Source organism: Rattus rattus, chromosome 10 (genome assembly GCF_011064425.1).
Source record: "Rattus rattus isolate New Zealand chromosome 10, Rrattus_CSIRO_v1, whole genome shotgun sequence".
Taxonomy (NCBI): Eukaryota; Metazoa; Chordata; class Mammalia; order Rodentia; family Muridae; genus Rattus; species Rattus rattus.
This window is the reverse complement of record NC_046163.1, coordinates 52,749,888-52,762,629: the sequence shown is the minus strand read 5'-3', so window position 1 is coordinate 52,762,629 and position 12,742 is coordinate 52,749,888. Positions and strand designations below refer to the sequence as shown.

The window sequence follows — 12,742 nt, the reverse complement described above, 5'->3', positions numbered from 1 at the left end:
TTTTCGAATGTCAAGATTTAATTTCCCGGAAGATATCTAGACAAGGAAATGAGTCATCTCTTACAAAGTCTAGAACTCAAAAGAGATATCAGACATAGGCATCTACATTTTAAATTATCTTAGCATTGCTAAGAAACATTTGACACTGTAAGAATAAATGAGATTATAGAGACACCATTATATAAAATAAAATATACTAAAAAGGGCTTATTAAAGAAATAAGGAAGTTAGAATATATTGATATCATCAAAGTTGAGACAAACATTCTTAAGAAGTAAAATAAACATGTGTGTTAAGATGTACAGAATGGAGGACGAGACAGGTCTGATGGATTTGCATCAGTAATATCTTTGGCAAAATGTTTCTTGGAAGGTCTGGAATAAATCCACAGGGGATGGCTTGAAAGTGAACAAAAGGGAAGAAGAGAGAAGCATTAGGCCATTTAGTTGGAAAAGGGGAGACAAAAAATGTCAGAAATGTGTAAGAAGGGAGTTTACATGTGTAAAAATATGAATTAAGATACTGAATTTTCTTAATTCTGAGAACACTGGATGAGCAAACAAATAAGTTTTTTGCTCAAGAGAAAGGATATGAAACCCAGAACTTGAGTAATAAGGGAGCAATATTGATTGAGGCCAGTTCAAATATACATAGAACATTCAAGAAGCGAACATTCAGGCCAGAGAGCACCTTTGTACAAAGTCAATGATGAGTTGGACTAGCTTTCTCCACCTTCTTGAAGAAGGTCCTCTTGATGGCCTGAATGAGTTCCTTGTTTCGAAGACTATAGATAATGGGATTAGCCAGAGGTGTTAACACAGAGTAGACTACAGCTAAAGTGCGGTCAAGAGTCAATGAGTAGCTCTTCTTTAGCCGAACATACATGAAGATGATGCTGCCAAAAAAGATGAGCACCACAATGAGGTGTGAGGCACATGTAGAGAAGGCCTTTCTTCTTCCTGCTGCTGTTTTTATCTTCAGCACAGCACCAATGATTCTCCCGTAAGAGGCCATGATAAAAAGGAAAGTGACAAGGATGATGAAGGCATTGACGGCAAAGTCCACCAGTACATTAGTAGATGTGTCTTTGCAGGCCAGGCTCAAAAGAGGTGGAAAATCACAGAAAATGTGTGGGATTTCATTGTAGTTACAGAAAGGGAGCTGAGAGACAAGGATGACCTCAGAAATAGGACACAGGAAACCACAAGTCCAGCAGCCAGCAGCCATCTTTACACAGAGTGCTGTAGTCATAATTGAAGGGTAGTGGAGGGGTCGGCAGATGGCCAGGTATCGGTCATAGGCCATGGCTGTAAGAAGATAGCATTCAGAAGCCCCAAGGGAATGGAAAAAGTAGGTCTGGAGGAGGCATCCTGCAAAAGAAATAGCCTTCTTCTCACTGAGAAGATTAGCTAGCATTTTAGGGATGGTGGTGGCTGTATACCATAATTCCAAGAAAGAGAGAACACTGACAAAGTGATACATGGGTTTGTGGAGGGCTGCATCCAGACGGATGACTAGGAAGATGAGCATATTGCCACCAATAGTGAACAGGTATGCCAACAGCAGCAAGACAAAAAGGCAGCCCCCAATGTGTTCCACATTGGGGAAACCGAGGAGCACAAACTCAGTCAGGCTTGAGAAGTTGTGTTGATCCATGAGAGGCTGAAGAGGTCAAGGAATGTTGAAGAATCAAATTAGAAAGATTATCAATCTATATCAGAGCCTTATTTATTGTTATTCATTATAAATTGAAAGGTAGCACATCTAAATTACTGTCATTAATGCTAATGTTATTAATACTAAGTAAAAATAACAGCTAGCTCTGATTCCAAATGTGTCAAGTGGGAAAGGCACCTATTTTATACAATGAACACTAACAAAGTTGGAAAGATTGGGACACCTTGCTATCTCATAGCATGAAACTTTTAATTTCTGAATTCCATATTGCTCATTTCTAAGCTATGTGATCTTCTCAAAACATTATTTTTTTCTAGATAATCCATAGTCTTTCTCTCAGCCAGCCTAAAATGATCAGTTAGTATACACTATTGGTACAAGTGTTTTTCTTGTTGTCCACCTCAAATCTATAAATATTCATTGAACAAATATATCTCTGGACTAAGGAATACAAAACACAAGGTACAATCGATGACAGCAGAACCCACACAGCCACTTCACCACAGGTTGCTGCGTGTGTCTGTCACTTTACTCACTATAAGCTGAGACACATAAAAACATAATGGAGTGACAGGAAGAGGATGTTTATCAGAGCAGGATTATTGAAAGGGGATTTTTCAGAAAAGGACAGCATTAAGTCAACTTGTCTAATCAAAGTAAGAATCAATGGCAGAGGGAAAGAAACACTATAGACAAATACTATCTTTCATGGGCTGCAAAATACCTGCAAAGGGCCCTGTGAAATCCACCCAGTGACCTAGGACCTATCTCAAAATAAGCAAGGTGCTACTAAGGAATCATTACAAAAGAGTGTTACAATCAGTTGTAGACAGATCATCAACACAGCTGAAATGTAGCTCTTATGTGAAGAACTTCAGAGATAGAAGAAAAACGGGGTCTTGTGGGTACCCCTAAAAGGAAAGTAAGATGAATGAACAACACGTTTAGTAATGGAATGGGCATTTAAAATTAAGAATGATAAAGTACCAATAGGTAAAATCTCTGTATTTAAGAAAACTAACAAGATAACACAGATAAAGAATAGATAGCTTGCAGAAAATCCATCAAAAAATGCTCTGGACATTCTTATTGATTTCAAGCATAATATGAACAATATACAAAAGAAAGGGAAGGATGTGAGAGTAAAGGGAGGAAGCGAAATAGAAAGAGGGAAAGAACAAAAGAGGAACAAGAGAGGACAGATCACAGTATTACCTTATCTGGGTAAAAATGGTAGCCAGAATCTGTCTCTGTGCCTATCACTAATCATACTGTATTACATAAGGATAATTTAATTCCAGTCATCATAGTAAAAACCTGCTATCTCTTTTCATCTTTTTCACCTTAACCCTCAGAATAATGGTCATCACATTAGAGGTATTAAGTAAAAATTATTTAATCAAACGAATTAAGCCATTAGCATACAAGACCCCTTCCCTTTGACATATTTCACTCACTCTAATCCAATCCTTCCCAGCACAAAACCCTCCTGTAGAGATAAACTTTCAAATTTGATATTTTAAAATGTTAAATCTATGCATCACAATTTCTGCTTAAGGGATTCTTTTTCTCTCGTAAAGAAACTGTACATTTACCTCTCCAATAACCAAAAAATGGATGTCAAAACAGTAATTCATGCTTCATTGCATTATAGGAACCTTAACCCCTCTTGACCAGTAGTCTCTGGTTTAACTCTCACCCTTTTCCTTCTTCTGGAACCTTCCTCTTTCCTCTCTCACAATTAAGTAAAATGTTAACTCTTTAATGAAACATTTTTGTTTTCCTAGAGAAAGGTATTTATTCCTTCTTCTATATCATCATAACATTCATAATGCCCAATTAGCATAGAGTTGCTACTTTTATAAGTCTATCTTCCGTACAAATTGGGGAGATCCTTGAGAGCAAATACATAACACTTCAGTAATGAATGCATATTCCCAGTGAATGATGACAATGAAAAGCATAGATTCAGTTTTCTCACATTCTTATTTTTCTATAAACCTTTCCATCTGTATCCACTCAGCATCCCAAGATAAATATATTCAAACAAAATTCCACGATGTTTAAAGACCTGTTTTTTAGTACCTCCAACCTAGACAAATTTAAAAATATATAATTGGTTATCTGTTTTCTAAAGAATTGTTAGATAATTTTCCTTCTCTCTACAAATGACCTTATATAAATCCAACTATATATTCATGTCAATGAATGTCTAGTAAGTATTAGATACTTTCAGAACTATTCTGAAGACCTCTGAATCCTAAATTATTATACCAAAAATGCATAATACTTTCAGAAAAAAATGAGTAAGGCTTTCTTTAAGTGAAATCTTTCCAAAAACATCCGTGCCTGAGAGCTGTAAGAGCTCATAAGATGTAAGCTATATTGAAGGGGCTTGAGACCCCATATGTACAACAATGCCAAGCAACCAGAGCTTCCAGGGACTAAGCCACTACCTAAAGACTATACATGGACTGAACCTGGACTCTGACCTCATAGGTAGCAATGAATATCCTAGTAAGAGCACCAGTGGAAGGGGAAGCCCTGGGTCCTGCTAAGACTGAACCCCCAGTGAACTAGACAGTTGGGGGGAGGGCGGCAATAGGGGAGGGGTGGGGGAACACCCATAAGGAAGGGGAGGGGAGGGGGATGTTTGGGAAACCGGGGAAAAGGAATAACACTCGAAATGTATATAAGAAATATTCAAGTTAATAAAAAAAAAAAAAAAGATGTAAGCTATAAATCCTACAGAAACCTGACCCTTAAACCGTCTACACTAGCAAGTACCTTGTCTCCATCATCACACACTCCACAGAGTAGACAGTAGACAATCTTTCAGTTGAAGTGTAAACTGGTAAGAATGGGTCAAGATGATCTTCAATGCCTATTTAGATCTGATTCTGTAAGTTTTGCAAGACCAGATTTTATTAAAAAAGTTATGTAAGTCATATTTCCCCTGAATCTCACTCCCTGTTCTTAAAACACTATCTTCTTTCAAATCCGTTATTCCATTTCTTTGATCCCTGATCCTTACAGACAGTTAAGCCCAAGTTATCTGGCCAATCCTGACACATCCTCTGTTTCAGCCTTGCCTACCTCCATATGTGCAATAGATGAAGGCTGGATACAGCAATACTTTCTCCTCCTTCGTGACTCTTATCCCCACAGCCATGGTCCCTAGGGTTAACAAAAAAGTTTTAGGTCACTTGGGGCACAGGTTAACAAGAAACCCCTAATTCCTAAGGCAAGTGAAATAAGGCTTATATTGAGCTCCTTGGAGGATGTGTGAAAATAGAGTACTCACCCCTGAGAGGTAGTTTCAGAAAATCCATCATCTCATTTCCTCTCCCACTTCCCTGTTTGACTTCATAACAAAAAGAAAGTGTAATATTGCCTAATATCTCTCTTTCTCTGAGAAGCCTCACTGATAATGGTTAACCATTTTGAAATACAAAATAGGTATAGATCCCTAATTTTCCCAATATCATATTTGTTTTCTGAGCTTTTGCTGATTAACAAATAGTTCTCCAAGCACAGGACATGCATGAGCTAATACAATATTCACAATCACATCACAGTATTGTTATACCTATTAGGCCTATCATACAGAAACTAAAGAAGAGCATCCAATACTATTCCCTGAGTAACACACAGCATTTCAAAAAAAACATAACAAGGGGACCATGTCTGTGTCATGCCTCTCAAAGTGTTGGCAATGATAAATAGAATGGAACAAACAGTATTTATTACTATCTATCCTTAGATGGTTATTTATTTGTTTAAATTCTGTATTCTATTTAGTAGAAGTGTGTAATCATAGTCACTATATGAGATAAAATAACAAAAGAGACTCTACGTATTTCAAAATATTTTCCTACTTTTTTCTTTTGTTTTCTCGTTTTGTATTTATGCTTTGAAAAATTTCTACAATATGTTTTGATAATATTTGCCTGTCTTACTCCTCCCAGAACCATACTCCCTTACCCAAAACCACCCAAATACCCAACTTTATGTCCTTTGGATAAAAGTCAAATGCAGTAAATTCTGCATATACTACTAGATTTGTGCCCTCCACTAGAGTGTAGTCAACCCACTAAGTGAAATGGAAATAGAGCCACATTTTACCATGCACAAAGCTCAAGTCCAAGTGGATCAAGGTCCTCAACATAAAACCACATGCACTCAATTTAATAGAAAAACAAATAGGAAAGAGCCTTGAACTCATTGGCACAGGCAGAAATTTCCTAAACAGAACTCCAATGGCCCACGCTCTAAGATCAAGAATTGGTAAAGGGACCTCATGAAACTGGAAAGCTTCTGTAAGGCAAAGGACATGGTCAATAAGACAAATCGGCAACCTACAGATTGGGGAAAAATCTTGACTAATCCCACATCTGATAGAGGGCTAATATCCAAAATATATAAAACACTCAAGAAGCTTAGTACCAAAATCCAAACAATCTAAACAAAAATGGGATATAGAACCAAAGTGAGACTTCAAAATAGAGGATCTCAAATGGCTGAGAAGCCCCTAAAGAAATGCTCAAAGTCCTTGGTGATCAGAGAAATGCAAATCAAAACGACCTTGTGATTCTACCTTACACCACTCAGAATGGCTAAGATCAAAACTTCAGGTGACAACACATGTTGGCAAGGGTGTGGAGAAAGAGGAACACTCCTCCATTGCTGGTGGGATTGCAAACTGGCACAACCACTCTGGAAATCAATTTGGAGGCTCCACAGAAAATTGGAAATAGACATATCTAAAGATCCAGAAATAGCATTCTTGGGAATATACCCCAAAGATCTTCCCCCATGCTACAGGGGCACATGCTCCACTATGTTCATAGCAGCCTTATTTGTAATAGTAAGAAGCTGGAAACAACCCAGATGTCCCATAACAGAAGAATGGATACAGAAAATGTGGTTCATTCACACAATGGAATACTACTCAGGTATTATGAATTAAGACATACTGAGTTTTGCAGGCAAATGGATGGAACTAGAAAATGTCATCCTGAGTGAGGTAACACAGACCCAAAAGGACATGCACGGTATGTTCTCACTAATAAATGGATATTAGCCCCCCCAAAAGTATAGAATACTCAAGATACAGTCCATAGAACTCAAAAAGGTCAACAAAGTAAAGGGCCCAAGTGAGGACACCTCAGTTCCACTTGGGAGAGAGAAGAAAGCAACCACAAGGGGGAAGGGGGATGGACAGGGGAGGGAAGGGGTAGGGGGGTTATGGAAGAGGGGAATATGATCTGGTATTGGGTGGGGAAAAGACTGAAGCCCTGAGGACCAGCAGAAAGAAAAGAAATAGGCAACCTCGGGAGGAAGGAGGTTGGGAGGACTCTCTAGATTGTGCCAGAGACCTGGGAAGTAAGAAAATCTCAGGACTCAAACAAAGCAAGGGACCCTAGGTGAAAGTAAGGAGAGGGAACTTATTGAATCCACCTCTAGCAGAAAGACAGGGCATTAAGTGAGGGTTGCTATCCCACAGCCAAAGCTCTGACCCATAATTCTTCCTGTCTGAAAGAAATGCAGGGATGGAAATGGAGAAAAGCCTGAGGAAAAGAAGGTCCAGCGATAGCCCCCAAGTGGGTTCCAGCTCAAGTGGAAGCCTCAAGATCTGACACCATTACTGAAGCTATGGGGCATTCACAAAATGGGACCTACCATGACTACTCTCCAAAAGACCCAACAAGCAGCTAATAATCAGATGCAGATATGTGCACTGAACCAAAGAACAGAAGCTACTGATCACTCTGGTTGAATTAGGGAAAAGCTGGGGGAAGCTAAGGAGGAGGGCAACTCTGTAGGAGGACCAGCAGTCTCAGTTAACCTGGACCCCTGAGATCTCGAAGACACTGGATCACCAACCAGGCAGCATACACCAGCTGAGATGAGGCCTCCAACACATATACAGGAGAGGACTCCTGGGTCTGAGTTTTTTCAGAGAAAATGCACCTAACCCTCAAGAGACTGGATGCCCCAGGATTTTAGAGATCTGGTTGGGTGGGTAGGGTGGGGACATCTTTGTGGAAACGGAGGGGGTGGGGTGGGTGGAGGAGTGCGGGGTTAGGGTATGGGCTGTGGAACTCTGAGGGGATGGACTGGAAGAGAATAAAATCAGGAGTGTAAAATTGAATAAATAATTTAAAAAAAAAGAAAAGAAAATAGAGTCTCCCCACTTACAGTTGATATCAATTGCCAATATTTCTTTAGCTAGTGGTAGGAATTCATGGCCTCTCTCCCCACGTAGTAGAATTTTCTCTTGATTGGGCTTGTGAAGGACATGAGCATGCTGTCACAATTACTGTGAGTTGATACAACTGCCTTATTGTGTCTGTAAAATACTAGATATAAGCATTTTGTGCAAATGTGTATATTGAGGGGTGGGAGGAGTCAAGCAGACCTTTTCTTAATCCCTGGATATTGTAATGTTTAGTGCTTTTCTTGATATAAGGCAAATATTCAATAGTCATTAGTCAAATGCAGATCCAGATTAGGACAGATTCATCAAGAGTAAATTCTAGGGTATTGTGCGTTTCTGAATACTTCCTATCTCTATTAATTCATTCAATATCTACATTTCAAACTTTTTTGTGAAAGCATCTCTGCTGTTTGTGAGTCTATTAAATTCTATATTTATATTGCATAGTACTCTATCTGGCAAATATACACCCAATATATTTAATAAAGATAATATATTTATTATTTGGAAAGTTAAATTATACTTGGTGTTTTCATCTGATAACTAAATATAAAACCATATCTTCCCTCTACTAAAGTTCATTTTGTGAATTTTGATCAATTTTCCAAAGTCTTGAAATTTAGATTCTGTCATCTCTCTACTTGTGCATTTCACTTACTTTATATTAATTTTGAATTTAATAAGTATGTTATTTGGCTTTTCATCTGCCTTGACACAAAAGCTGTAGATGTACCTGTTGATTAAGTATTGACCACTTTAACAGAACCCTAGTTCCTTGCTTCATGGTCACTAATTAAACATTCATCAGAAAAAGTTATCCAATTTTTATTACACTTGAACTCCATTTATAGCTTTGTGTTTCTCCCTAATTGTATACATTGCATATCCATAGGACTGGGATCAAAAAGGCAGGAGGAAATAAAATATCAGAAGGTCTGAAAATAATTAAACAGGGCCAAGAAAGGCATGGTATAAAATATAGAGGGATTCAATGTCAGGACTCAGAATCGCCAGTGGAGAAGTCACACTGGAGGCCAATGTATCAGTACACAAAAGCATATTGATTTTGCCCTAAGATTATAATTTGTTCTCAGATTATAATTGCATTCACAGGACTTCCTAGACGGTAGTAACACAATAGAATATACTTTTGGAAGAGTCAGGTAATTAATTTTCTTCAAGAGCCAGATAGTAAATATGTTTGACTTGTCAGTTTTCCAGGCTCTATCATAAGTATTCAGCTTTGACTTTGTAACACGAAGCTCTCCATTTTCAATACAGAAAACGATGCATGTGCCTCTGTTCTGGTAGATATGCATCTACAGAAACAGGCATCTATTATTCAGTTCAAGGACTGTAGGTGAACTAAGGTTTGCAGATTGGAGATCTAGAAATGCATGCAGAGCTCATACACAGGTAGACACACACACAAACACACACACACACACACACACACACAACACCCACATGCACAATAGTACATATCATTTTATTTTGAATAACGTTCTCTTCTTAGTGTTCTGAGAATGTCCTGACTTGGAATAATCTCTGACAAAACATGTTTGTCTGGAAAGTAATCAGAGCATCCCAAATGCACAGAGGAAAGATTTATTCTTACTCAAGATGTCTATTATTTTTGCTTTAGTATTATCTTTAAATGTTTGTTTTTAGTGATTTTATTGACACATCCTGCCTGACAAAGCACATGTACATGTAATTTCTATGAGTGGATTTGGCAGAGAGAACTCCAAAAAGCTGAAATAAAAGGGTAAATATATTTAAACCTCCTTAACTCAGAAATAAAAAATAGAACCAAGCCACCTCTTTAGAAGGTAATAAACACCAACGGAAAAATGTATAAAGCACAACATTTAGATAGTAGTTTGTCATACATGTTTATTCTTTTTCTCAGTAAAGCTATATAAAATACAATTTTCTAAGACCCAGTCACTAGGCAGTTGTGAATGCTACTCAAATTGAGGCAAACATATTAGATATTGATCATACAAGATCAATAGTACCTCTGTTTGTCAGTCTTTCCTCAATGCAGCACTCAGGTTCTTTTGTTATATAATGAACAAAAGAAGTCAGAATGCTACTGCTGGTAATCTTATCATTAATTGAATGCAAAGCTTTACAAATATCATAAGCTGTTAAAATGCTAGGCAAGTTGAAAAATCAATGGTACTCCACATTCACTATGGATCAGAAGGTCATTTCGTGGGAAAGGTGAGTCCATAGAAGTCTATGGCTCATGGAAGCCTGCATTTCTTTGAGATTCTCAGGACCACATAGGCTGTGTAGAGAAGAAACAAAAGGAGGCAAGGCATAAGGAGAGAGGGGAGGAGAGAAACAGAGAGAGGAATTTGGGGTAGAGAGGAGAGGAAGGTCAGTGACGAGTTGAGGTAGAAGGAAACAAAATCAAAGTACATTGTATGAAATATTCAAATAAAAAAATAAAACATTAAAACACATAAATCTTGTAAGGAAAGTGGTATCGGGAGATGGGAAGAACTGGAGAGGAGAGAAGGGCGAATAGATATCTTTAAAATAAGTTACATGTATGTACGAGATTGTAAAATTTAAAACAAAATAGACTTGTAGGCTTCAGGAAGAGGGAGATGAACGCATCTTTACTTCTTTACATCTCCGCATGTTTCAAAGTGCCAGTTCATCACAAAGAGGCTGCACCCACAGTGTTTCCTGGTTGCATGAATTCAGCGTGCAGGCAGTGATTATATAATTCTTTATACTACCAATTGCCTAGGTGCATTTGTTTCCCATCCCATTCTCTTGCATGTTAGAGGAAACCTCCACTCCATCTCCCAACATCTTTCACCAAAACGTTGCTCAAGAATACCGAACTCCATGTATCTTTGTGTTCTGTTTTCATAGCTCACTGGTCTCCATCACAACATTTGCCAAATGTTCTCTTCCCACAGCTTGAACTAAATTCAAGAGCTTCTGGATCTTTCTCCAAAAATCCAATCTGAAATGCAAACCTGTAGCTAGCACAGATTCTAGAAACTAACACAACTCATTTGCTAAGTTCTGTCTGCCTGGAAAAGGGAAACTTCATTTTTCAGTTCCTCTTCAAATGTGTCCTCATCCTCTCCCACATTGGTATGTTCAAGGACAATATTTCTCCTCTATTATTTTTGATTTGTCTTAATTGAAAACTGCTTGAATTGAAAATTTCACATATTATTGGAACAATTACTTAAAGACTTAGATAAGTATCCAGCTAAATCTTGCGATTCTCAAATGGTGACTTATAAACCTAGAGGACTTCACAGTCAACCCAGCACACCCTTAATCCTCTGTGTGACCCTCTTGAAAGCCACTTTCACTTCCTTATTGCGAAGAGTATAAATGATAGGGTTGAAGAAAGGGGTGAACAAGGTATATACCAAAGCAATAAGCTTGTCTCTGCCCTCAGCCCGAATCTCTGGTGGCCCTACATAGACAATGAAGGCAGAGCCATAGAACAGTGTCACTACAGTGATATGGGAGGAACATGTGGAGAAAGCTTTGGCACGACTGGCAGCTGAAGGCAGCCCTAACACAGCTTTCACAATACCTCCATAGAGTCCCAGGATGGAAACGAGATTGCATGTAATGATAATACCAATTACTGTAATATAAACCCGAGCATGCCAGCTAGTGTCCACACATGCCAACCGAATTACAGGTTCCAGGTCACAAAGATAGTGGGCTACCTCTTTCAAACAGTAGGGTAAACTGGCAGTGAGACCTGCAGGCACCAGGGCAGCTGAAAAGCCAGCCACCCATGTAATCACAACTAGCTGTATCTTTACCTGTCTGCTCATGAGTGCATGGTAGTGCAGCGGGCGACAGATAGCAAGGTACCGGTCCAGAGCCATGACACTTAACAGGTAGCACTCAGTCATGCCCAAGGAGTGGAAGACATACAGCTGGATGAAGCACGCAGCCGATGGGATGGGTGAATGCCCATGGAGCAGGGTATGAAGCAAGGTGGCTACTGAGGTGCTGACGTACCAAATTTCCAGGAAGGAGAGGACACTGATAAAGAAGTACATGGGAGTGGACAGCCCCGAATCTGCCTGAACCAAGACAATGATGAAGATATTCCCTGCAATTGTGAGGAGATAGATGCACAGGGTCCCAAAGACTGCAAGATGTTGCAGAATGCCCGAGGTAGTGAAACCAGCAAGGATGAAGGTCCGGGTCCAGGTGTAGTTAACATGATCCATGACTCCTGGGAATGATAGGAAAAGGCCGTAAATAAGCAGCTTTATGTTTCTACCTCTTGAAACATTTTTCCAGAAACCATGGAGTAGAACTCATGATCCAAGAAATGATAGATTTTTTTTCTATCCAATCTGTTTCATCTAATCTACAAAACAGGAATTGTGTAGTAGAAGTCAGAAGTGATTTGCTCAGGATCTGTTGGTGACAGTGGCCAAATAGAGTTCTGGTTCTTTAATTCACAGAACGACTTTTGTTGACTATGGCAGCAGTCTCAGGCTTAGAATTTTTTTCCCTTTTTGCTTTGCTAAATTCAATAAACTAACAAACAAATAAAAAAAATAGGAAAACTCTCATTCTTCTCCTCCCACCATTCCTAGTTAAATGTCCCCATGATACTTTGAAATAATGGCCCTTAATCTATACTGGATTCAATAACCAGGATATGGTACGAAAAGGATACTCACTTCCTTGAGCAGATAAGACTTAGAGGGGGTGTTCTGGAATTCATCACGGTTCTCATCAAAGGTTGAAAAGGGAAAAGATGGACAAGACACAAAGCTATCTTGGGAGCATATCTCAAAGCTGAAAACTTTAGGACAACCTGAATAATGC

At 38.8% G+C, this 12,742-nt stretch overlaps 2 protein-coding genes across 2 annotated transcripts; both read right to left on the bottom strand.

Moving 5' to 3' along the window:
- Positions 1-702: 702 nt before the first annotated feature.
- On the bottom strand, positions 703-1,656 carry LOC116911730 (olfactory receptor 6N2). The gene has a single exon (XM_032915711.1). The coding sequence runs from the start codon at positions 1,654-1,656 to the stop codon at positions 703-705; it is 954 nt and encodes a 317-aa protein (XP_032771602.1).
- A 9,140-nt stretch (positions 1,657-10,796) lies between these two features.
- On the bottom strand, positions 10,797-12,132 carry LOC116911739 (olfactory receptor 11H6-like). The gene has a single exon (XM_032915719.1). The coding sequence runs from the start codon at positions 12,130-12,132 to the stop codon at positions 11,194-11,196; it is 939 nt and encodes a 312-aa protein (XP_032771610.1). The 3' UTR covers positions 10,797-11,193.
- Positions 12,133-12,742: the final 610 nt, after the last annotated feature.

What these genes read in the sequence shown, in the direction of transcription:
- LOC116911730 (XM_032915711.1), bottom strand. Translation starts at nt 1,656, where the DNA reads ATGGATCAACACAACTTCTCAAGCCTGACTGAGTTTGTGCTCCTCGGT.
- LOC116911739 (XM_032915719.1), bottom strand. Translation starts at nt 12,132, where the DNA reads ATGGATCATGTTAACTACACCTGGACCCGGACCTTCATCCTTGCTGGT.